Below are 27,082 nucleotides of genomic sequence, written 5' to 3' on the forward strand. Positions count from 1 at the left end.
AGGTGGCGAGGGCAGGCGGGCCGCTTGTGTTTGAATTTGGTCACTGTGAGGCTAGAGAACGAGGTGACAGGGGGTGCGGCCCGGGCAGAGCCAGCGGCGCCCCCCGCCCGCCCGTAGGTAAGTGCGGCTGCTACTGCCCCACGCGACAGTCTCCCCCTGGCCGGCCTGCGGAGGAAGCCCTCGGGCCAAGCTGCGGGTGGGGTGGAGGCGTCTGAACCGGCAGGAGCCGCCGCCTGGAGAGGAGTCTGGCCCGGCGCTGGCGGGACGACCGGTCTTTGTTACAGCTGTAACTATCTGCCTGACACTATGTCAAATAATGATGGTGATATCCTAGAGACGGGAGCTTGTAGGCTGCTTTGTAAAGGACTTTGTATTTTGGGAGGGACAAGAGAAATATTTATCTTAGTTATTAGAGGCCTGGTCATCATTGCCATAAACGTGCCGTGAGTTGAAGGGAAGCTGTCAGTTTAAAACTTGCACTTCTGCCTGAGAAATGTTTACTTCATACCTAATTTGTAAGATTATTCTAAAAGGAAAAATCCTGTTTTCAATGTATTGGATAGCACCTCTGTGCAGCTAGTTTCGTTCTTTCCCCTGTGTAATCAGTTTTCCCTGTCGTTTGTGTGACCCTTTCACACAGGGACAGACAGACAATATTGCTTACTCTGAAATGCTCAGTCTTGCACGAGTCATGAGAATTTGCAACATGGAGCTCTCTGGAGGATCAGGTCCAAAGATTTTAAAAGCAAAAACAAATAGAATTTGGGGATAGTGCCTGAAATTAACTTTGACTCCTTTGAAATTATCTAGATTTAAAGTTAACAATGTTCCTGTAAATTACTTTTGCCACCAGACCAGCAGAGTTTTATATTGACTCCATCTTAAATATTTTGTTTGGGTTTTGTTTATACTCAAGTGATTTAATGTTAGTAGAGGGGACAAATCAAGACCATTATATTTTTTACATAAAGTGATATTTACTGTTTTTTAAAAATCTGGTGAAACTAAGATTAGTGCTTACTGGGCCATGGTGGTTTACATGGTGGTAGCTTGCAGTAAAGGTGCCTGACTAGTTTAGAAATACAGTAGCAGTCGTTTCCTAACTGTTTAAAAATAATTCCTTTTATTGGAGCTTTCAGGGCATTCTGACAATGTTAGTTTGGAACTATTTTTGGATGTTTTAAGATCATTTAGAATGTTTCATTTTTAATTGAGAATTTTATTTTGGAAGATGATATAAAGTAAGTATCTGTGTTTGCATTCACACTGTACCATACCCAGCATGTAGGGTGTATGGGATTCATAGCAGCACTGTGCATCCCAGAAGAACTTTCAGGATGATGAAATAGCATTCCTTTTTAAACTCCCAATCCATAAACTGCCCTATAAACAAATGCAATTAATTTTTCAGTTTCCCACATCATGTTTACTTTAGGGACAACAGAGACTGGGAGTTCTCTCACCAAACTCCTTGCTGGCTTATGATGAAAAGGGCTCAGTAGACTGTACCCTGGCCCTAGAGAGAAAAGGGCTACGTGGAGGGTCGCAGTGAGCATTTGAGGCTAGCCTAAACCGCTTGAAAGCACGGGACCCATGGGGACAAGGTCGAAGCTCTGCCACAATATAGATAAAGCTCTTAACTAGCATGCTGTGTATTTGTAACGTATATGAATTTTTAACAATAAATTAATTGTTCTGTACACTATTTAAAGAATTGGACACTAGGCTTGAAATGTGAGACTATTATTCCTTTGATATCATGAAAAGGCAACTGGCTGTAGATTGATCTTAACAATATAAGAAATGTACTACTTAAGTCTTGATGAAATAACTCTTTAATAAATTAGAAAATTGGGCTTGTGTGTTTGATAGATGTTGTTGCCTTGGACATGAGCTAATTGCAAAGCTGTAGCCACATTCTGAATTCTAAAGTCATCTCATAACTGTTTTCATTTACAGAAGAGATTTCAGTTGCTTGGTCTGGAGAATTTTTCTTGGTAGCAAAGAAGAATTAAACCAAAGCATCATCATGTCTACTGCTACCCAGGAAGATATTTGCAATCATGTGAGAGTGGTGGTCCGTGTCCGTCCACAGAATCAAAAAGAAAAAGATGGCAACTTTAATAAAGTGCTTCATGTTGTAGACAAGCACATGCTGGTCTTTGATCCAAAAGAAGAGGAATTTAGCTTCTTTCATGGGAAGAAAATAGCATATAGGGATATTAACAAGAGGAAAAACAAGGATCTCAATTTTGTGTTTGATGCTGTTTTTGATGAAAATTCATCTCAATTAGAAGTTTTTGAACACACTACCAAAACTGTGCTTGATGGCTTTTTAAATGGATACAATTGTACAGGTAACTTTTCAATTTGTCTCCTTGAATTGAACAAATCATATTTAATTTCTGGAAATCTCACTTAGGTGCTAAAATTGATTTTGAACAGCTGCAGCTTTATCACTAGCAGTCAGAGGCAGGAGATTCACTTTTTATTTTCTCTCTCTTTTTACATACACAGACAGAGAAGAAGACCTATTTTGTAAGAAATTAATATTGGGATTATAGTAGATTTCATAATTGGTGTAGTGATATGATACTCATACTTAAACTAGTCTTTCTGAAAATTCAGTGCTTGCATATGGCGCCACAGGAGCGGGAAAGACCTACACGATGCTGGGCTCACCTAAAGAACCAGGAGTGATGTATCTAACCATGATGGACCTTTACAATTGTATGGATCAAATAAAAGAAGAGAAACTGTGTACTGTTGCCGTTTCATATCTAGAGGTAAGCTAACAGTTGTATTCTGTGTATTGCTATCAATAAAGAATATTTTCATATATAAAATACAGTGAAACCTGTCTGAAGGAATGATTAAGGAGTGACAAACTGGGTGCTTAAGAGAGATGTAATAGAGATGGAGTAGAACTATGATCAACGATTTGGAGATGTTTGTAGGGTAAAATCTTAAAATCGGATGCTGCCCAGTAAGAGTAATTTCTTCTAAAGATTTCATTGAACACTCCAGTGATCATCAGTATTTTCCAAATTATTTAATTATACACCCTTATAAAACACAGAGATATTATGTGCAACAAAATATCCTTGAGTTGGCTGATAACTTCAGGGCTGAGCACAACTGAAATGCCTATGAATAGTATGGAATCACTTGATTGTAATTCAGACTGTTTGTTTGTTGTTTTTTTTTCCCCTTTCGGTTATGAGATTTTTTTTTTCGGGTTTTTTGTTTGAGTTGCTATAGTAGTGTTTAAATTGAAAGGTTTTCTCTGGTTGAATTCAGACAACAGCTATTTGAAGATAAGGGCTGTCATAAATATAAAGGGAAGGGTAACCACCTTCCTGTATACAGTGCTATAAAATCCCTCCTGGCCAGATGCAAAATTCTTTCACCTGTAAAGGGTTAAGAAGCTAAGGTAACCCCGCTGGCACCTGACCCAAAATGGTGAATGAAGGGACAGATTCTTTCAAATCTGGGGGGAGAGACAAAGGGGTCTGTCTGTCTGTGTGGTGCTTTTGCCGGGAACAGATCAGGAATGCAGCCTTCCAACTCCTGTTAAGTTAGTAAGTAATCTAGCTAGAAAATGCATTAGATTTTCTTTTGTTTAATGGCTTGTAAAATAAGCTGTGCTGGAGGGAATGTATATTTTTGTAATTTAAGGTTTTGCCTAGAGGGATTCTCTGTGTTTTTTGAATCTGATTACCCTGCAAAGTATTTACCATCCTGATTTTACAGAGGTGATTCTTTTACCTTTTTCTTTAAATAAAATTCTTCTTTTAAGAACCTGATTAGATTTTTCATTGTTCTTAAGATCCAAGGGTTTGGGTCTGTGTTCACCTGTACCAATTGGTGAGGTTTATTATCAAGCCTTCCCCAGGAAAGGGGGTGTAGGGCTGGGGGGGGGGATATTTTGGGGGAAGACGTCTCAAAGTGGTCTCTTTCCCTGTTCTTTGCCTTGTCCTTGAACAGTATGCTGCCACCACCAAGCATTTTAAACAAAGTTTATACCTTGGGGAAGTTTTTAACCTAAGCTGGTAAGAAAAAGCTTAGAGTTTTTCATGCAGGTCCCCACATCTGTACCCTAGAGTTCAGAGTAGGGAAGGAACCTTGACAAGGGCATTTCAGCTGAAGCTGCTTTGCCAGTGGACTGTAGAATAAGTTATCTACTACCACCTTCTGTTGTTGATTTGTACTTGATCCCTTCTCTCTATCACAATGCTACTCTTGCACATTGCTCTCTCATTGCTAGCAGGAGGAGGAGCAGCAGCAGCTGTAGCAAAAGAAAACAATTTGATCTTTCAACTCCTGCTAGAGCACAGAGAAAAAGTGTAGAATCAGTACAGATGTGCTCCAGTGTGTCTGTATTAGACATAAATGTGTCTTTCACTGCATTCTACCCAAGTGCTTCACTGGCAAAAAAAGGTTTGCGTATGTTGTTGCTACATAAGAGCTCTTCCTTTCCCCATCAAACTCCACCGTTTCACCAACCAGTGACAAGATTGTTGAAACTTTCACTTCACTGCTGCTTCTTCCAGTGCAATTGGGAGAGTACTGCTTTCATGAACAGTAGCAAAGAGGCCTTCCACATTAAAATTGTGGTAGGGGTTACAGATTCTGAAGCCTAATGTAACCCCTTAGATTAAGAAATAAGACTTGAGCAAATGTGTACATACAGCATTGAATTTCAGTAAAGCATAATGTCCCGATAAATTGGTACGTGTTACAAATTATACTCTGCAGATGAGCATTAATCCTGGGGAAAGAGAGTCGGCTAAAACTTTTCTCCGACTGAATTAAGCTTGTTTTAATTTAAGACTCTTAAACAGGTATACATGAAAGTGGAGCAAAACTATTCTTTTTTAATCTCAAGCACAATAGGATTTCATTTTTAAAGTGTGTGTGGTTTTTGTTTTGTTTTTTGTTTTAATTTCTTCTGGAGGTCTACAATGAACAGATCCGTGACCTGCTAGTAAATTCAGGACCACTGGCTGTCCGTGAAGATACCCAGAAAGGGGTGGTGGTTCAAGGACTAACATTACATCAGGTATGTAAATAATACTTTTATCTTGCATTCTAAGGCCATGTTAACACTACAAACCTTGGTCAATGAGAGCAACATCTGCATAAAGCTGCCATATTTAGTAGCCACATGCACAAGCGATATACTGGGTTCCTTGCATTGGCTATGCATACTCACCAGGAGTGCTTGTATCAGTGCAGTGCACTATGGGTATGCAATATGCAACTAGCCAGCACACTCTTTTGGGAAGTTTGGGCAATGAGTGGTGAGGCAGAAACGAGTTGCACGAAAGGTGATTGGATGCAAGGGATCAGCTTCCCAGCGTTTAGTCTCCATCCCATAATGTCATCTGTATCCTATAATTTTTGCACCTTTTTTAAAAAGAAATGCAACGAACCCACATGGTCCCCCTTGCTGTCTGCCATCTCTGACAAAAGCATGGAGCCTGTGCAGCTCTGCACTATTGTTGTAAGTGTTGCAAGCACAGGACACACAATCCTCCAGTATTTGCAGAGTCGAATCAGTGGGGAATACAACCACTTCTTGTGGGACAGATTGCTGTGGGACGTAGCAAGAACCAATTCAAGGGTGCTGGTGGAGTTCACAGAGCAGTTGCAGATCGTGGAGTGCAGCTTCTAGGCTCGAGAAACAAGCGCTGACCGGTGGGATCTCATTGTAATGCAGGCTTGCGATAATGAGCACTAGCTGCAGTTCCGTTGGGTGCACAAGGTCACGTTCCTAGATCTGTGTGCCAAGCTTGCCTCAGCCCTTTAGTGCAGGGACACCAGAATGAGAGTTGCACCAACAGTGGAAAAGCGAGTGGTCATCACGTTGTGGAACCTTGCAATGCTGGATTGCTACCAGTCATTTGGAAAATCCATCGTGGGGGCTGTTGTCATGCAAGTGTGCTGGGCCATTAATCTGCGGCTATGCAGGGTTGTGACTCTCAGCAACAGGCAGAACATGGTGGATTGATTTGCAGCAGTGGGATTCCTGAATTGCAATGGAACGATAGTCTGATGCCAAAATGCTATCTTGCCACAGACTACATCAACAGAAAGGGCTATTTTTCCATGGTTATGCAAGCATTGAGATATTACCAGGGATGCTTCATCAATGTTGCGGAATGGTTCAGGAATGGTGCATGATGATCATATCTTTAAGAACACAGGACTGTTCAGAAAGTTACAAGGAGGGACTTTCTTTCCTGACAAGCGGATTACCATTAGTGATACTGAAATGCTCTAGTGATCCTGGAGGACCCAGCCTACCACTTGCTCCCCTGACCCATGAGGCTGTACACCAGCCACCTTGACACCAACAAAAGATTCAACTACTGGCTCAGCAGGTGCAGAATGACGAATAAGCTTTTAGTAACTTAAAGGAACACTGTCATTTACTCACAAGATTGGATCTCAGTAGAAAAAAATCCCAATAGTTATAGCTGCCTGCTGTGTTCTGCATAACATCTGTGAAGCAAAGGGGGAAAAGTTGCTGTTGTGGCAGAGCTGGAGTGGCTGTCTGCTGAGTTTGAACAGCCAGATGCAAGTATTAGAAGACCTCCATACGGAGCTATATGGGTCAAACAGGCTTTGAAAGAGCACTTTAACAGTGAGCCACTGTAACGTATTGAGGTGTTTTGGGGCCTGTTATGAATTGTGTGGTGCTTGGTGTACATCAGTGAATATGACACTTGGCAGACCTATTAATTTTGTGATATTTGCTGTACATTTATCATTGTTACACTTTCGTCACTGATCCTATGAGTTGTCACATTGTATAGTAACAAGTAAGTGGATGCTCTTAGAATTGCTAGGCACTCTCCAGCATATGTTGGGAGCTATGAATTATTTTCCAAATAATGGAATTTTATTCAGGAACAAAATCAGTGCGAAGAAAGCTGTTCAGTTTAAAAGCAAATACATTAAAATCTTAATAAATTAATGGAACAGAACTTAACAAGGAGAAAATTTTCATGCGCATTTCACCTGCACATAACGCAACTGTGGCTTTCACAGGTCAGTGTATGTGAAGCTGTAATGTTCCCCAGGATGGAGTGGTAGGAGTAGGGATGGCAGCCCCTGATGCCACATGGGATGTAGAGAGTTGCTATACTGGGAATTTTCCATGGACTACAACAGAAGGCAAGCCCATGATTGTTAAACCTGTAGAACAACAAGAGTCTGTAGCATCTGTTTGTTGCCAAAGAAGTCCCATTATGTCCTGGTACACCTCCCTCTCCCTTTTCTGCTGCAACTCCTGGGCCTTTCTCTTGTCGTCTTTTTTTTTTTTTTTTTTTTTTCCTTTTCTAGGCTGTTTACAAGGTTAACCCTCCATGCTCTTTGCTCACTGTCTGATGCAGCACTCCCTTGCAGGATCTTACTGAATATGTCATCCTGAGTCTTCTTTCTCCTCCTTTATTATCTGACACAGGTGTTCTGTGAAGGGAGGGGACCTCCGAGGGAACCCCTCCCCCTCTTCCCCCCCTCCATGGCCACAATGGCTGCAGATAAAACACACTCAGGTACCTTTGTCAATATAGTCACACTGGGAAAATTTAAGTTCAGAACTGCCTGCCCTAGCTCCCCTAAAGTTTTTTAAACAAGGCATGCTTATTGACATGTCTGCTTCAGAGTACTTGTGCATGCACCAGCCATGATGAATATGGCCCTCCAGAGGTGAGGGAAATGAGGAGGGAATTGTTTGCTTGCATGAAACCATGACTACAGGGTAATGGTACTGAATACTGACACCATTTTCCACAGGCAGTGGTGATTTTAGCTGATATCTCGCTCATGAGGGTAACAAAGGCACAGAGAGCACAGCTGTTGCTGGCGTCCCAAAGCCACTAGTCCTGTATGCTGCTAGTCTTTGTACTGCAATGGTGCCTGCCAAAGTTGTTGCTGACTGGCCCAGGGAAGTGTCCGATCATGGAGGAAGTAATAAGGCTCTTCTCCCAAAAGTTTCTAGGGATGGCATTTGCATAATACCGCCATGAAATTTTCATTGAGATCTCGGGAGGATTCAAGGGACATCCCTGTGTACATAAACAAACTACTCCATATGGCCCTCCCCATCACCTACCTCTACTTGGAAATGAAAAGCAGATAGCAGTACAATAGAGAGTTATCTTATCTGAGTAAATTTAATGTAAAGTTGATAACTGTGTCCTGTTTAGTTGGATGTGACATCAGTACATCATTTGAATGGGAAATACAATTACACACTTATCTGAGGTTCAGTCCCCTGCATCAGGCTCACCCATGCTGGACTGCTAGGACGGACTGGACTGCAATGGAGTCTCAAATGGGTCCTGGCTCACTACATAGCTCGATCCCAGCCCACCACCATGCTCCTCCTCACTGTTTGTGCCAAGGCCCTATGGCTTGGGCTCTATGGAAGTATCCACAGTGTTGTGCAGAGTGATGGTGGGATCGCAGCCAAGTGTGAGATGCAGCTCTTTGTAAAAGCAGCACATCTGCAGCTCGACACTGGATCAACTGTTGACATTCTGATATGCCTGATGCAGTTCTTTTGCTTTCATGCGGCACTGCTGCTGGTCTCTATCGGACTTCTGCATCTGCCCCGCACACAATCTTCTCATTGATGTCCACGTTTCTACATCCGGTCCATAGCTGTGCTTGCGCAGTCTCTTCTCCCCACAGGCCCAAGAGAGCCAATATCTCCTGTCTATTCCAAGATGGAGTGTGTAGCTGGCATGGTCAGCTGGGCATTTGCATACAACAGTGGAGAGCTGCTACGGATGCTTGCCAAGCTGGAGAATCAGGAAAAGGCATTTCAAAATTTTTCAGGGTTTTAAAGGGGAAGGAGGCCTTCTGGTGTCTATGAACCATGGGCAGCTGAGATCACAATTATGACCAGAGAGGTTCATGTTCGGCATTGTGTTGGTGTTCTATTAAGGTTGATATAAGTAACAGCATTTGCACTCGTACTGACTTCGATGCAGCATATCAACCATGGCTCAACACAACTCCAGGAGGCAGTATTGCCCCGTTACGGGGACACAGTACTTACATCAGTGGGAGACAAATGTAAGTGTAGACACATGCACAACTAGGTCAACGTAAGCCACCTTGAGAACTTTGTAGTGTAGACCAGGCCTAAGACTCATAACTCCCCGGACATTGTGATGAAGCTTTTTCCTTTTTACAGACTCTGAGACTAAGCAAACTGCTTAGTTATACAGTGACTCTTCCTATGCTCGATAATTGAACCGGTGGTGCTGTTTCACCAGTTCACTTAGCACCATTAATACTTACATTGATATCTGTTTCCACTAGCCATGGTGTTTTGGTTTCATGTCCACTGTAACTTTGCTGTGCATTCTTCTTCATTGTTTGCAGTCTCACTGTTTCCTGATCACACTTCCCAGCAGAGCTGCCTGAAGCAGTGTATTCTGGATAACTTTGAAAGGGCTTCTAGAATATTTCAGCCAACCTGAACCCTGTGTGTGGGAGTGCAGAAAAGCCATCTAAAGTTCACCAGTCACTTCTTGGGGTAGGAATGAGAGGTCTCTGCACACTTTGAAGCTTTTACACGAGTAATCTCTGTTCACACAAGCAATGCAGCAGTGAAGTCTTGTTGTATGGTTGGTTTGTTTGAATTAAGACTGGTTCCACAATGACTGAATTGCCTTTGCATGGCTGGGAACATTTTTGTGTATGAATGTGAGGTGTTACCATTGGGGAGACCACTTGATAGCTAACGCATCAATTTTTTATAATATAAACAAGGCTGATGAGATGCTTGTAGAGCCAGGAATAAAACTGAAGAGTTCTGACACCCTCTATCCTGCTTTAGCCAGCAGGTTACAATTATAGGTGGCACAGCTGTCAACGCTTACACCAAATGTTCCCTGACACTTCTTATAAAATGCTTTCAGTTGCTTATAACTTTGCCAAACTTTAACCATCTAGGCTGAAATTCTCCATGTTGGGTATCTGCCGGAGGCTGAATTATTTTTGAAAACTTCATCAAAAATGGTTTCGCTGTTCTTCAGATTGAAGTGAAGGGACAATATGTTAAACTCTAGCTTTTCATTGAGAAGCTCTAGCACATCTGTGCTTTGGACAGGGACTTGAAATTTGGCCTGGGGGTCTCCCTGGGGCCTGGGATGTGCCTTCTACCATCCCTGTTAAAACTTGGCCAGATCTGAACAGATTATGACCCTCTGAAAATGTGTTTTCACAGGTTCAGAGGCTGTTAGAGTTTGACAGCTAAATTCTCTTAAGATTCCATCTGTCCTGAAATATGCTTCAGTCTAGGGGCTTCAGGGGTTGAGAAGGATTTTTTTCCCTGCAATTGCTCCTCTTTGGGACTGCTGTGGTGTCAGGCACAGGAACTAAGAGCAAAGAGACTGCTTCTAATCTGCTCTGCGTTCCTCCTGCTGGACCCAACCAATGTGGAGGACTAGGGGAACACAGCCTGCATACAGCACTGCGGGGTAAGGAGCTGGGTTTAGAGCTGGACAGGATATGGGGTGACTGGGATGATACACACTGGTGGGGTCAGGGATGATGTGTGGGGCTGGGGGGAGAAGGGTATGCGACTACTTGAGAAGCTAGAATAGAATCCAGGGTTCCTGAGTCTCATTTCTCTGCTGTCTGCAAATAGCTGTGAAAGCCATTGGCAAAATGTGTGCCTCCTCTCCCTCTCATGGCTAACCTACATAGAGGATGACAACCTACTACAGTAGAACCTCTGAGTTACAAACACCTTGGGAATGGAGGTTGTTTGTAACTTTGAAATGTTTATAATGTTTTGTTCAGAGTTACAGTTCTTTTTTTCAAAAGTTTACATCTCAATATGACTTAGTTTCAAATCTGTATTATGCAGAAGAAGAATGCTGCTTGCATTTAATTTCATTTAAATTCAGATTTAAATTACATCTTAATTTAAATGAAACAAGCACAGAAACAGTCTCCTCTACCTTATCAAATCTTTCTTAAATGTTCCCTTTATTTTTTTAATAGTTTACGTTTAACACAGTACTGTATTTGCCTTTTTTTTTTGGTCTGTGCTGCTGTATGATTACATAAATTCCGGTTCCAAATGAGGCATGTGGTTGACCGGTCAGTTCGTAACTCTGGTGTTTGTAACTCTAAGGTTCTACTGTATTTCTATCAGTTACTCTGATTCAACTAGCAGAAGTCTGAGCTGTGGATCTAAAAATTCTAACCTACTGATTACCCATGAGAGAGCCAATATTGTTACTCTTAATGGAATTTCTGTTTAAGAAATTGCATACCAAAAAACTAAATTTAAAAAATGCCAATAAGATTTCCTTTGCAACCTTAGTGCAGCCCTGTTGTGCATATGCATTATGATCATCTTTATATGATCACATACTTTTCCGCAGGACCCCTGCCTTGTTCAATTAAATGGATGGATGTTGGCTGAGTGAGCAGCTAATCAATACTTTGTTTTGTTCTCATCCTTCACTGGATGGTCTCGGGCCTTGTTCATTGCCCACTGTTCAAACCATGCTTTGAATGCAGAATTAATTTCCTCATGGGCTTTTCTATGACACTCAACTCACTATAGTATCTGAGTGTTTCATAGACATTACCTCACAGGAGAATTGTGAAGATAATTTAAAATGGCATATTCTCTTTTTATGTATAGAGAACTTAGGCACAGATACTTCAGCATCATAATATATGCTAATTTTGGGTGGACAATTTGAGATTCCTATGGTCGGATTCCCTACCCTTCCATGCCAAGAGTTTATAGCACTTTCTGTTCAGAGCACACCTCTCACTGACTTCAGTTGCAGCTGTGATTGCTGAGCACTTCTCTAAATCTACCCCCAGTATCTCAAGTCAGAACAACCAGAAAACGAGGTATGTTGAATGGCTATTTGTGAAAAGTTTGGTTTAAGTGGCTTGCCCAGCATCACATAGGACCTTTGTGGCAGACACAGGGATTGAATACAGTTTTCAGGGTGGCATTCAAACCACATGGTGGTCCTTTCTCTTCCTGCAGCCCTCTCCCTCGTTCACTAAACATGTTCCAGTTTCTGCAGCAAATGAGTCAGGGATCCTACAGACAACAGCCTCGTTAACCCGATTCATTCAAACACGACCTTGATTCATTTCTTGAGCACTGTCCACTCCACCATGAATGAGGCAAGATCCTCTGAAAAAATTAGTATGTAATTCTGTAATTAAAGACCTTATTGCAATACCTATGCAGAAAGGGGTGGAATTAAGGTTACATGGGAAGCCTTAATTCTGGCCCTTCTGAACTTTTGAGAGGTTGGCTTTGCAGCTGTAATGTTCTTTAATGTAGTTCTTTGTTTGTAATAAGCTTATAAAGAGTTGTCTACATCAGTGGTGGGCAAACTCTAGGGGCTGCCCCCCTAGGAGGAGGTATGGAGGAACATTTTGGGGAGTGCGGTGGAGCCCGGGGTAGCCTCCACAGGGTGTGCGGAAGGAGCACCACACCCCCATCCCAGCTCTTCCTCTATCCCCAGTTCCACCCCCCAACTCCACCTTCAGCCCCAAGCTCTACTGCTGAGGAAGCCTTGGCCGTGCAGTAATGGAGGGGCGTGGACAAATTCCCTTAATGGTAAGGAGGGACACGAGTGGAAAAGTTTTTGTGCTCCGCTGGTCTAGATAGGTAAACTTACTATATATTTTTAATTAAAATTAGATATCCTTCAAAAGTTTTCTCTTAATTACAAAAAAAACTTTAAGTGACTTGGTTTCAAAAAGAAAATTTCGCCTCTGACTTACTGAGTTTTTTCGCCCCTCCCCCCCATTCAAATAACTCCTCTTAGGATGATTTTAAGACCATTAATTACTTATCAACTGTATCTAAAGCTTGTTCCCTAATTAAATCTCATAAATATTACTAATTTCTTGTGTAATCTCAACACTTTGTAGCCTAAATCTGCAGAGGAGATCCTTCAGATGTTGGATTATGGAAACAAGAATAGAACACAGCACCCCACTGATCTGAATGCCTCATCTTCTCGGTCCCATGCTGTCTTTCAGGTAAGATGATATAGCACAGGGATTCTCAAACTTCATTGTTCTGCGACCCCCTTCTACACAACCCCAGGAGGGGGGACCAAAGTCTGAGCCCACCTAAGCCCCACCTACTGGCGGGGTCATGGGGTCATGACACAGAGTTGGAAAGCCACTGATATAGCATGTTTAATGGCTGATATCTGAGACTTAGTGAGTTTTAGATTAAAAAAAAAAAATTAAGTAGTTGTTTAGGTTCAAAATGGCTATCTGACTATGGCAATCTTGTTTTATTAGGTTGGGTAGGAGGCGAGAAATACTGCTCATTTTTACTATGCTTCTCTCTCAATTTGTGTGCTTTAAGTTTATTTTAACTTTGTAACTGTTACCTAGTTCACAGTGTTTTTGGGATACAGTTTATATGAAATACATTATAAAAAATAAAGTTGCATTGTTCATTTTCCCCCCTCCTCCCCCCATGAATCCTTCAAATAAAGTTCCCTCAGGAATGGGTTTTAGATACATTTGGAACCTAACTTGAAGCTGCCATGATGCTTTAAGAAACTGATATGAGAAAAAACATATGCATACCAAAAAACTCCAAAGATCTATAAAAATATTTATACAATATTGATAAATTGTGTCTGCAACAAGGGAAATACATAAGTGACTGTATTTGACAAAACCTTAACCCTTTCGTGACTTCATGTATGTTTCCCCCACTTGCTTAGCAAGATCCTTGATGTTAAATATTACTTTAAAATTGCCTGAACTGGTGATTTTTTTTTATTTTATTTTTTTTATTTTTTTTGTCTTTGAGATAGGCCTTGTTGTTTCTCTCTATCATTGTGATGAGTATTTCCTACCCTTTCCACCTTTGAGTTCTGTTGATGCCCTTGAGGACCCTTGGGTCAAAAGTAGCACTGGAGCATGTATGCATAAAATGCCTTGACTGTCTGTCTTTTAACCAGTCTGCATTTTTAAGCATGAAAGGTTAAATCAATTAGAGATGTCAGTAAATTTGAGATGCATAGACCCTATAACAGTGTGGAAGCACCACTAAGTTAAAGTTGCATCATGACCTCCATTTAAAGATGGGCTTTCCTAAAGCCTCAAAAGTCAATATGCTTAGTCAGATTTGTTTGAAATTGGGTGTGCCTCAGGAGTTTGCAGGGTAGGATTAGTGATCCAGATCTGGAATTGTTTGAGCTGGGGTTTCGGTGATATAAGCCCTGGGAAAAAAATAACCATTTTAAAAAATGCTTCTAGGTGGCTTTTTGCCCAGAGCTAGAGATCAAATTGCTGATGTGATCCAAGTCAAAATGGTCTTAGTCTGAGTTTTACCCAGATGGTGCATGGCACCTACTAAATCTTTGGGGGACCCAAACGGAGAACAGTTTTTAATAAAACTAAGGCACTAATGACTGGATAAATCACAGACCTGTTGATGGCTGTGAACTCACACTGTCACTAACATAACTAAGGATAAATTAAATACAAGCCCCCACCTAAGACAAAAAAGACTTTGAACTGGTTGTCTGGAGGCTGCTGCAATTTGTGAGTCCTAGATGACAATTCCATTCGGGGGGGGAATGTCATCAAAGTAGGTTGGGGGAAGGGGGATTAGACATGTGAATGCTTCATGGGAGGAGGGGGGTATGTGGGGAAATAGGAGAGGGCTTCAGTGAGGAAAGGGGGTGAGGGGGGTTGGATGGTATGTGACATAAGAGAGGTTGAGGATCAATTGTGGGAGATGTAGTACCCCCAGCTCTGCTGGTGCACCCCAACACTACATGAAAGCTATTAATAAAGAGTTGGAAGAAGATTAATCAGGAAATTGAATGGTTCATGTAACAGGTGGTCAGCAGATGAAGGCCCCCTCTTCAGGGTGTAGCTTCAATAGGCTGGGTTTCTTGAGGTGGGGAATTTTGTATTCACTCTCCAAGATATTACCCAGGAAACGTCACACTTTTGTTCCAAATTCTAATCTTGTCTGGTATGCTCACTATATTCCTTTGAACCCCAGGTCTCATATCTGTCACATCTCCCCTCTTGAGAGGTAATGTACAATCCCAGCCCACAATACTACATAAACCATTCATTTTATACAATGGACCCCAAAGACAGTTAAACTTAATTCAATAAGGTGTCTCAAGGATATTGCCATTGTGGCAGATATGGAAATTTTCTGCAATAGAAACATTTGTATATGAAGAAATGAAGACTTAGGGGGGGATGAGTTTCACTGCTTGTGGTGCGGAGGCTTGGGTATAAGAGTGGGAAGGGACCTGGTTGGAAGGGGGAAACACACTGAATAGGTCAGCAAAAACAATGAGGCGTACTTGTGGCACCTGAGAAACTAAACAAATATGGCACAAGTACTCTTCCTTGTTTTTGCTGATAGACTAACACAGCTACCCCTCTGAAACCGAATAGGTCAGGGACTTGGCTGGAGAGTTGTGCCGAAGGACTGATGGGGCTCAGCTGGTGTGTGTGGTTTCTTTTTCTTTGGGGGAGGGGCCTGGCCCAGTGTGCCCTTGGAGGAGGGGGCGGGGAATGATCTGTACAACTGCCTAAATGATTACTAATCCCTACCAACAACATATCTTTTCCTCTTTAAAAAGAAACCTAGGAAATTCTATGGCAAAAAATACTTTAATGCAGAGTTAAGGTTGCTTGATGGTATGTCATCCCTTTGGAGAACTGAGTTGAGCAAAACTCCTCTGAAAACCAGCAAATGCATGAGCAACTTTAACTTTATCCTCTTTCATTAGTGCCCCAACACACCCCATTAACACACACATCTTTACTCTAACCACACAGTTGCTGAAATGTACGAGCCCTTTTACCTCCTTTTTACAGTCAGTTTACTCTCAGCTATAGGATTACATATAACATTACTAAAGGACAAAAAAGAAAGGAAAAGTTGCCTGTGTCACCTTTCCTCTACTCTCTTCAAGCAGTGCCTCAATATGCACACAGCGTCTACTCTCATAGATGTACCCACATTAGCTGGAGCAGAAGGTAGAAGGAAGGTGGCATGGACAACCTTTTCCTTTTTGTCCTTTTAATAGCATGAGATGGAATCCGGGGGGGGGGTCAGGCTCAAAGTCTTGTCTCTTTCACCTACAGAAGTTGGTTCAATAAAAAATATTACTTCACCTACATCTTTCTGAAAAACCTTTAGCAATCTGATAATAGTTTTGCAATAATATGGTCCGTTTAAAATTAACTAAAAGGAAATTAAATAAAACAAAAAAACCTTTAACCTTAAGATGTATACTATTGCTTTGTCTACCTCAAACAGAAATTTCTGAATCTTGGAATTCCCCTTCTTTGTTTAGCAATGAAAATTTTGTGTTCACTGTACAGACAAGGGAAATTTCTAGATTTAGAAGTTTCTGCTTGAGAGAAACTGCCATAGTAGTTGTCCAGTCCAGTTGTCTGTCTCTTGAGCTGGCTAACTGGAATACAGCTGCTGCAGCTGAACTCTGTGAGTACGGTGACTAGAGTCAAACTATTTCAACATGAGCAAAAGTGGAAGACCCATTGCCCAAATTCGTAGCTATTCTGAGAAAATTCATGAAGATGGCAAAGAATCTTGGATGCAAAAAATGCAAAGAAAAGGGGGTGGAAAGGCCGACCATACAAAGAACCACTTTGCAAAATGCAATTGAAAGAACAGATACCAGAACCACTGACTTTGAGTAACCAGATGCAAATATTAGAATCTGAATCAGGATGAAGGTATTGATAGTACTGCATTGCCACTGCTAAGTACATCAAAAGAAAGTTGGCCAAAGACAATGAGGATGTATCATGGTTTTTCAACGACAAACGGATATGCTTGTAGTAATTCCTCAACTGAAACAAAAAATAGACTAGAAAATTGCAGAATATTTTTACGCCTGTAATATTCCCTTTTTTGTTGTTGAGAATCCAACTTTCAATCAATAATCAGCTGCCAAAGACTGGGCTACAAAGCACCCAGTTGAAAGAAGGATAGCAGGTGAACTGTTAGATGCGGTCACTGATGGTTTGAAGGTGAAAGAAAGCAACAAATTATGTGGGAAAGCGTAACATTAATACCAAATGGCTGGAGTGATGTGTACAATGACCTAATGATAGCTAACTGTGTGCACATAAGGAAAATCATGGTGTATGTCAGCAGTTGATACTGGAAGCAATAAGAAGACTAGAAAGTACTGTGCTACACTGGCAAGAGAAGCCAAGGCATTATCAAATGAGCTGTACAATTGTGTTTTTAAGAACTACCTGACAGACCATTTGAAAAAGATGCAAAGTATGAGAAGTGATTTGAAACAAGATCACAATACTTTGGTTACGTATGGCTGTGCATCATATTGGCTAAATCTACTTGGACAAGACCTTACACCAAGTCTTTTGAACGAGGTTGTAGATTTACAAAAGTATTTTTGTAATCACCATGTGCCTGGAGTCTGATTAAGAGAATTCCAAGCTTCTGTAAAACCTCCATTCCTGGTAACACACGATGGAACAGTCAAATAACTTGCCTAGAAACATATGTTTAAAAATCAGCTGCATAATCTCCAGGATTGTGAGTAATCATTAGGCAGCACTTGAAAATAGAGTGGTCAGTATAATTCATAATCAAGGACTTTACCTGGAAGCAAAGAACTTGATCAGTCAGTTGAAATCAGTTGCTGTGGCACTTGACACACTCCAAAGGGATACATCAGCAATTTCTATTGTGTGGTACAAGCACTTCATTTATTAGTAGCTCCAACTATACTTTGTACACAAGGCAGAAGTGCCTCATAAATCTCTTTTGTAATTACTCCATATTGGCCAACCTCCTTCATCCAAAATCTGAAGTAAAGCGACTGTCAGCTGAACAAGAAGAAATTTCAAGGCAGTGGCTACTCAACAAAAATCCTGTGTTTTGGGTTGTTTTTTTTTTTTACATATTTACTAGCATTTAAAGTAGAAGAATCTCTGTATCCAAATGCAGTGTTTTTTCATCTGCCATGAAAGAGAGAGTTTTCTCTATAACATGGGAAAAATCTGAAGAATGCTAATATTCTGACTTTATAGAACTCGTGTTGCAATTGCATCAGTGTTTGGCAAGCATAGAACAAATCTTTTTAAACTTTGGATATATCCCTTCAGAACTGAGGTATAGGCTTGTGTATCCATATAGCAGGGTGTACCAGGCCCTTTGAGGCCTCCGGAAGGCCATGCTGTCCTACCACACCCCGCCTGAGAAAAAAGGCAGAGTGGAGTCCTCTAAGCAGCCTGGAGAAGCTACAGGGCAGGAAGCCAATCAGAGCCTACAAGGCTCCTATAAAAGGAGTTGCAGGACCTGGACAGCTCAGTTGCTGGCTGGAGCCAGAGGAAGGAGGATGCTGTTCCTGGCTGGCTGAGGAAGCTGCAGCAGCTGGACAGAGCAGTCACTGGCTGGGACCAGAAGGAGTGGAAGTCCTGGGAGACTCCATAGGTACAGAGACTGGGGAGAAACCCTGCATAGGCAGGTGTAGGAGTGTGAAGCTGTATGGGCACAGAGGCCTGGCTGGGACAGAACCCTAATGAGAAGGGCCAGAAACTTGTTAGCTCACCAGGTGAAGGGGCATGTGAGATAGAACCCTGAGAGAACAGGGCAGAGATTGTTACAGCTTCTCTAGGCAAGGAGGCCTGGGAGAGACTCTGCTTAAACATGGAACAGGCTGAGGACCCAAGAAGCTGATGGGACAAAGTGGGACGCAGCCCAGAGAATACAGCAATAGACACTAGTGACAGAAACAGCAGGTGACTGCTAGTCGTAGGGTCCCTGGGTTGGGACCCAGAGTAGTGGGCAGACCTAGTCCTCCCCACCGGCCCCAGACGGCGTGGCCAAGGGCCAAAGAGGGAAAAAAAATTTCGTTTGGAGCCTGAGAAGGGTGAGGTTGCTTTAAACAGGCCCAAAGATGGGACTAAGGACTTTGGGGAGGGGCCAACCTTTTGTTGGACTATTACCCTGGAAGGGGTTTGTTTTCCGTCTGTTTCACATACAGACTGCGTGTTGCTCAGCTGGAAGACTGCATCACTGAAAACCCATCTGGAACAGGATACCAAAAAACAGCGCAGCATGTGTCTGGCCAGCAGGAGGTGCTCACGAGTGGAGAGTGGCCACATCTTTACCATCTGACAACATCAAAGTTAGTGTTCTGCTACAGAATTCTGCAGGGCCAAGTGGATTTAGATTGGCAGTCTGCAACTCTGCATGCTCCTGATTGCTTAATACTTCAGGCCTACAATTCTGCATTATTGTCATTCTCATATAATCAAATGTTTTCAACATGACATGTATTACTTCCTTGAGGAAAAACTAACCAAAATATTTACTAAACATTCCAATGTTCAGTATTATCATTACATATATTAGTATTAAGCCCACTGCAGTTTTACTTTTTATTTGTACACTCTTAAATTAATCTCTGAATCTACTGCCACAATTTGAATATGTAAATAAAACTAAGCATTATGTGCTTTGCATTAATATGTTTTTTAAATAGGAAATGCCTTAAACTGTGACTGACTGTTTTTTTTCTGGGACAGTAAAAACATGATTTTACCCGGTAGAAACCACATCTGCTAAATACCATGCCATCCCTGCAAAGATAATATCACCAGATTATTATTATCCAGTCAGAGTTTCTTCCACATTCATTGCAACTTCTCTTATCCAATTAGTCCTTGTAAATGAGCTAGATCTTGACCCTTTGCTTGGGTTTACTTTGTCTTTTTAGATCTATTTAAGATGTTGACCAAAATATTTAGTTGGCTGTCTCCTACAAATGTCTGTTTTCTTGTTCATTGCATAAACTGTTGTTCAAGAACCAAGATTCATTCTGTCAACAAAAGTAATCTACTACCTTATTTTATATTTGTCTGTCTGTATCTTATGTGCAGGATTATTTACACTAGAGCTGGGTTTAAAAAAAGTTTTTTTTTTTTTGTTTTTTTTTCTTCAAACTGTAAATTCACTGAGAGATGCATTCGGGAGGGGCCTGGAGGTGGGGGTGCAGGGTCTGATTGGGAATGGGGGGGGTGGTCTAGCCAGGAGTTAGGGTGTGGGAGGGCGCTCAGGGCTGGGGTAGGGGGTTGGGGTGTAGAGCACTTACCTGGGGCAGCTCCCGTTTGGTGCGGGGGGTGCAGGTTCAGGGAACTCAGGTGGCTCCACGCGGCCCCGTTCTTGCTCTGCAGGCACCGCCCCCTGCAACTCCCATTGGCCGCGATTCTCGGAGCCGACCCCCGTTCCTCCCCCCCATCGCCACAGCTTGGCAAAGATGGAACGCGGGGGCTTAGGGGCTGCAGCCCAGGGGCCAGGGCTAAGTGGGCCTCAGAGCCCTGGGCTGCAGCCCCTGAATCCCCACCCCCTTTCTGAATCCATCCCTGCGAGCACAGGCTGGAGGACTCAGGAGGAGCAGGGGCAACCATGTAGCCAGAGAGAAGCAGCGGTTTCCCCTTCAAAGCGACGCTTCTTTCCATCTGGCTGCGCAGCTGCCCTGTGCTCCTCCTGAGTCCTCCAGCCCGCATTCGCAGCACTCCGGCCGGCTGCATCTCCCGCCTGCTCCCCTGAGGCTGCAGGTGAGCCTCCCTCCCTGCCCTCCTGCTTCCCCACAGCTTCTATCCCTCCAGCTCCTCTCCCGTGGAGAAGTGCCCCCCTCCCCACCCCCCCCTCCAGGGGGTGCACTGGTGCTGAGCTGACTGAGTGCCCGGCCTGGGGCCCCCTGTTGTTGGGGGACCCTGTGCCAGGGCACTGTGTGTTTTCATGGTAAATCCACCCCTGGGAATGGGAGTACCAAAACTTGTTGGAAATTTGGGTCAGACCAAACTGTTTAAAAAAATAAACCTAGTGCTGTGTAACTCCAGTATCAGTTTTGGAGACCTACTTGTTAAGGCTCTGTGCTCTACATGAGAAACACCAAAATCCTGACTCCTTCAGGTAAACTGAGGATGCTAAGGATCAAGCACAATTCCATGTGAAGGACCACTTGCAAAAATGGTCAAAGTGTCTGAGTCAGCTGAGTGCAGAGCTGAGATTGACTTTGGGGAACCACAGTATTGACTTTGGGGAACCACTTTTCAGAAGGGACCTGTGCCCCAAATGAGTGCCACTGATGTCGCCATGCTGGGCTGACTGAATCTGTTCTGATGAGTCAACACCATTGACCCTAAGCTCTGCATAAGAGATTTTGAAGTTGTCAGATGCATGTTTGTCAACCAGAGGCAGGGAGTATAACACAACCAACTGCGAAGAGTGGCTCACTAAATCTCTGACTGTTGTATTTTTCTCAGACATACGAGCACCCTTGTCTATATCTAGACTTTGGCTCTCAGGAAAGTGCACAGTGTTCAGGAGTTTTGTATACACAAAGAATACTTTACGTCTGTCTCGCTGCAGAGGTGCCAAAGGACAAGTTCTTCACCAGTGAACTCGAGTAACATCTTTCACTACCTGACCTTTGGGCTGGCTGTGGTGGTACTGCCCACACTTCAACACTATGAACACCTGAGCCACAACATGTCATATAAGATGCTTTACTGAGAGACTCAATGGAAATGTGTGCCTGTCACAGATCCTTTCTCATCTTCCCTTACCATAAGAATAGTTTCAGCTGGTGGACTGGAGTGCTCACCTAGATCTCCATCCTCCACAAGTTTTATGAACTCTGAAGGAAACAAGATGCTACATCATGATACTGAAGATAAGTGTTGTTTGTCTGGCTTGCAAGGTTTTCACTCTGGTCAAATCCTCCAAACCTGCCCAAATTCTGATGGGCAAGATTAGGGCCATGTATTCACCAACTGTTAAAGGATGGTTTGATCTAGCCAGATGCACCTAAGTTTTTCTGCTCTGGGAGGATAGCCTCTACAAATGACTCACCTACCATGGAAAGATGTCTTGGTAGTCTTTTTTTAGTAGAGATTATAGTCAACATCACAAATGGTTTATGAAGTCTGTGTTGCATCACCTGTTCTACAAGTGAAATGAATCAAAGTTAGGTCTCTTTCCATTAATTGGTAATGCCCATTGAGTCCAGGTCTGCTTCAGGGTCAAGGAAGACCCAACATCATGACTGTCTTTCTCTGGACTTGGATCAGGAATTCCTCTGTGAATGCCCTCTGATATTGTTGATTCAGGAAGTCTTTCTGAACATGAATTGGTATGTACCCAAGATGCTGTCAATAGCCCTGGCATGGTAGTTGGCAGATTTGTCCCGACATTCAGTGTTTGACTTTGGAACTACAAGTCCTGTTTTTCAGTTTACTGGATCTCAAGGTTGAAGTGTCTCCACCCATGTCAGTTTATTAGATCTGCAACTAGAATCTTAGGTTGCTGGAAGAGTTAGGGCAGGTCTACATGTAAAAAGCTGCAGCGGAGCAACCGCACCACTGTCACGTTTTAGTGAAGATGCTCCTACACTGACTGGAGAGCTCCTCCCTTTGGCATAGTTAATCCACCTTCATGAAAGATTAGCTATGTTTACTCCTGTTGACAGCGCTGTATACACTGGAGTTTAGGTTGGTATAACTACATTGCTCGGGGGTGTGGATTTTTCACACCACTGAGAACCTGGTTATACAAACGTAAGTTTGTGGTGTGGACCTGGCTTTAGTTGAGGGTGTTCTACTTGAACAACCAGAAGAGAGAATTTGAGCAGTTCAAAGGGGAGTGAATTGGTGACCGTCATTCTTATTACCCTTGGAACAAATTTAAAACTCTTCAACTTCTAGTTGGATGTCATTTGGCTGCTATTCCAATTTTCCACCTTCCAGTGTATGGGTCAACTGTCTTTATGTACCCTACAGTAATCAAGTTTATGAAAGGTTTGCTCCATATGCTACTGGGGCTGCTTAGAGTAGGTCCTTTGCCAGAAGAGAACGATTTTTCCATTTCAATGTATTCGAAGTGCAATGGGCACTGCAGTGGAACAGACTATTTAAAGCCACTTTTGGAGTATTTCTTTCAGTACCTGCTACTGTAGGGTGCATCGTGTGTGTGTGTGTGTTTGTCTGTCTGTCCCTTTGCCTCGTAGTCCCAAATGAGAGCTGTGTCTATGAGCCCAGATTACAACACAGCTCCTCTGTTCAAACATTTTTTAGACTGTTCGGGGGAAAAAATCTCTGTGAAGAGAACATTCCTAGAGAATTGATGAATTACGTGACCGTTAGACCAAGTTAGATACAGAAAATATGGTCTTATCAGACTACCTTCCGTATCTCAAGCTCCAAGGCCTGTGCCTTTCATCTATAAAGGTCCACTTGGCTGCTATTTCGACCTTCCGTCCACTGCTCGAGGGTAGGTCGGGTTTCACCCAGGACATGACTGCCAGGTTCTTCAAGGGCCTCAAGCACCTCTACCCACACGTCGGGGACCCCGTTCCACCGTAGGACCTGAATCTTGTGTTGTCGCAGCTCAGGTGATCCCCATTCGAGCCTCTGGCTTCCTGCTCTCTCCTCCTCCTGTCCTGGAATGTCACGTTCCTAGTTGCAATAACATCTGGCTGACAGGTCTCTGAGATCAGGTCTCCCAGATTAGGCCGCTTGCCTCGGAACCGCCCTATAGAGTCTTCTACAAAGACAAGGTCCAGCTGTGGCCACACCTGGCTTTCCTGCCCAAGGTTATCTCACAGTTTCATATGGGCCAGGACATTTTGTTACTTGTTCTTTTTTCCTAAGCCGCATAAGTCGGAGGAGCGTAGGGTGCATTCCCTAGACATCAGGAGGACTCTAGCCTTTTACATTCAAAGGACCAAGCCATTCTGCAAGTCGACGCAATTGTTCATTGCGGTGGCCTACAGGATGAAAGGGCATCTGGTGTCCGCTCAAGAATTTCTTCTTGGATGATTGTCTGCATTCGCTGTTACAATCAGGCAAAAGTGCCACCTCCGGTGATAGTAACTGCCCATTCAACCAGGGCACAAGCCTCTTCAGCAGGTTTCCTAGCCCAAGTGCTTATCCAGGACATCTGTAGGGCGCCCACCTGCTCGTCTGTCCACATGTTAACGTCCCATTACGCACTTACCCAGCAAGCCCGAGATGATGCTGCCTTCGATAGAGCAGTACTGCATGCCGCTAGACTATGAACTCTGAGCCCACCTCTGTGGATATTGCTTGTGAGTCACCTAGAATGGAATTGACGTGAGCAAGCACTTGAAGAAGAAAACATGGTTACCTACCTTTTTCATAACTCTTCTTTGAGATGTCTTGCTCACGGCAATTCCATTACCTGCCCTTCTACCCCCGTCAGAGTTGCCGTGAAGAAGGAACTGAGAGGGCATAGGGTCGGCAGCGCCTGTTATACCAGTGCATGAGTGTACTCCAGAGGGCACTACAGCTGACCCTACAGATACCACTAAGACAAAAATATCTGAGCGTACACATGGGCGCTCGCACACCTAGAATGGAATGGACATGAGCAACGCATCTCAAAGAACAACAGTTATGAAAAGGTAGGCAATCGTTTTTTCCACAATGTGAATGAATGGGCAATACTGCTGAGCTACAGTTACTTACCAGTAACTTCTCTTTACTGAAGATCAGAACATCCACTCTCTTTTCTTATGGCACTTGGGACTCTACACTGTGAATTTAAAAACTATTCTGTCTTTTTGGACAAGACACATTACATTTAAAATGACCATTGCATTATATACATCTCGAAGAAAAAAAAGCCATTTTCGTCTGAAGTCTGCAAGACTGATTTGAAAGTGCATTTGTGTCTTTAGCAGGTAAACTTGAATTTTCTCCTATTACTACATAAAGTGGGGAGCATACAATATTACGACTTGTTGGAGGGGAGCAGATAATCTTTGAACTTATCGCGCTCTGTCCCTCTCCCCTAAATAGTCATTTCTGCTTAATACTTCAGTATGTACAGAGTGATAACTCCAGGCAGTACTTTGTAAACACCTACACAAACATTTTTATGTAACTATCCTTATGATGTGGAATTGTATTGTCCTTTAAATAAGAGCTATTGCTTGGGGAGAGGTTGGTGGTTGTTTTTTTAATCCTTGCAGTTTTTTTTTTCTTTTATAGATTTATTTAAGGCAGCAAGATAAAACAGCAAGTATCAGTCAAAATGTTCGTATTGCCAAAATGTCCCTCATTGACCTGGCAGGGTCTGAACGTGCCAGTGCCACAAATTCCAAAGGAGCTCGTTTTAGAGAAGGGACCAACATTAACCGTTCACTGCTAGCTCTTGGAAACGTTATTAATGCCTTGGCGGATCCAAAGGTAAGTGCTGCTTTGTTTCAAATAGAATAAACATGCACACGTGTCAACTTTTCCTTATACCGTTTAACCAGAGGGAATATCATTAAAAAGAGTACAATCTTGCCTTATATTTTCTAATATGTGCACTAATTTAGAAAATATATAAAAACTTCTTTCCCTGTGGACTCCCACTGTAGGAATTGTCTGCTATACTTTGCAATCACTGAACAATTTAAAGCAGCTTAACTGTTGTATGGTGAGCACACACTGAGTGCTGATTTCACATTTCATGTGCACTTATAGGGAGGGAGCCTTTTATAAGAGTCCTGAATGCCTCTTGTATCACTAGTGCTAGCAGTCTCGTTACCAGCATCATCTTCTCCTTGATTGCCAAATTCGTTTAGTTAGAATTTTTGTAGTAATTAGTTAGCTTAGCTATATGTAGATTTTTATATAAAAATGTAGCACACTGCTTTTCCCAACCTTTAGCTTTAGAACATTTATCCAATGAGAAATATGTCCAGGCTTTAAGCATTGCGCTACATGCCTGAATAAAGTGTCACTCTAGGATCCCCTTGTTACATACCTAAAATGCCTGAGAGAGAGGGATTCATAAGGGTAAATAAGTTTTTGTTCCTGTCCCGCAAACATTACATCCTAGAATTCATCTGTTCGTAAAAGGAAAAGTTTTTGCTCTCGGGTGTATAATAGTCATGTCTCCTAAACGCTTGCCTGCTTCCACAATACTAAATTACCTACTGTAGATAAAGAAGAGGCAGGATTGTGCCTCAAGGTTCATTAAGTGGCTATTTCTTTTCTGAAGTTTGCTTTAGGTCGTTTTAAATAATACACAAGAGAAATTGTTTGAGATATCACAATAATGAAGTGAAGTTTGTAATACTACAGCTAAAGAGTATCATTGAGAATCACAGCGTTTGTTAGGTCTACATAATTAACAAATCATTAACACATGCAGAATGTGAATGTTTTATGGCTTTCAGTGTTTTATTGCCCTTTTTAGCAAACTTCATTCCTCACCCATTTGTTGTAAAATGTTACTTGAAAGGGTTGTCAGATCTGTATCCCACAACCTGTTCGCTATTGGAATGTGACCTTGCTACTTCCTGGCTGCTCTTTTAGAACTACTGGGATTATGTTGTTTAACCATTTCTTCATTACATTATTTTCCTTTAGTTTCTTTATCGGTTGCCATCTCATCTAGGTAGGTTAGTGAAATCCTTAGGTGAAGGACTCTCTTCTTGTACAGTATTTCCCAATGATGAGATAACGTGTCACCAAAGTTCATTCAAGTTTGTCATTCAAAGTTTATACCAAAGATAAACCAAACCATTTATTTATCTTTCATATCTCTTCTCCAAAGCCATCAAGCATATTCAGAGAGGCTTGTGTGTATAAAGTGAATAGAAAAAGAGTATAGGGCTATTTCTGGTAGAGTACCACGCTGTTCCAGAAGTCATTCTTCTTGTTCATGGCCTTTGGGGGGGATGCAGTCCTCTCCCACCCCTGAGCCCAGCTCATACATAGAAGACGCTGCCCCGGGGGGGCCCTGTGGTTGGGCTGGGGGGCAGCTGCAGATGGGTTCTGGGGGTGAGGGGATGCGGATATCTGGGCTGGGGGGAGAGGATGCGGGTATCTGGGCTGGGGGGATTCCACGACTGGAGAAGGGGAGTTTGGGTTTATTGGCTGGGTCTGGGGGGAAGGAGTTGTGGGTGTCTGGCCCCCCGGCTGGCTTCTGGAGGGGGAGAGGTCAGAGGAACAGGAACTGGGTTGTCGTAGGGGTTTCTTTAAC

The 27,082-nt window shown here is 42.7% G+C and overlaps 1 protein-coding gene across 1 annotated transcript in view; it reads left to right on the forward strand.

The window, feature by feature from the left end:
* Nucleotides 1-27,082, forward strand: part of KIF18A (kinesin family member 18A) — a 107,305-nt gene continuing 80,223 nt past the window's right edge. Inside the window, exons 1-6 of the mRNA XM_007067912.4 lie at nt 1-117; nt 1,960-2,357; nt 2,629-2,786; nt 4,958-5,062; nt 12,946-13,056; nt 25,096-25,293. Of these exons, the coding sequence (XP_007067974.2) occupies nt 2,030-2,357; nt 2,629-2,786; nt 4,958-5,062; nt 12,946-13,056; nt 25,096-25,293 (900 nt within the window). The 5' untranslated portion in view covers nt 1-117; nt 1,960-2,029. The remainder of the gene's footprint in view (nt 118-1,959; nt 2,358-2,628; nt 2,787-4,957; nt 5,063-12,945; nt 13,057-25,095; nt 25,294-27,082) is intronic.

The sequence above is a fragment of the Chelonia mydas genome, chromosome 6 (assembly GCF_015237465.2).
Source record: "Chelonia mydas isolate rCheMyd1 chromosome 6, rCheMyd1.pri.v2, whole genome shotgun sequence".
Lineage (NCBI taxonomy): Eukaryota > Metazoa > Chordata > Testudines > Cheloniidae > Chelonia > Chelonia mydas.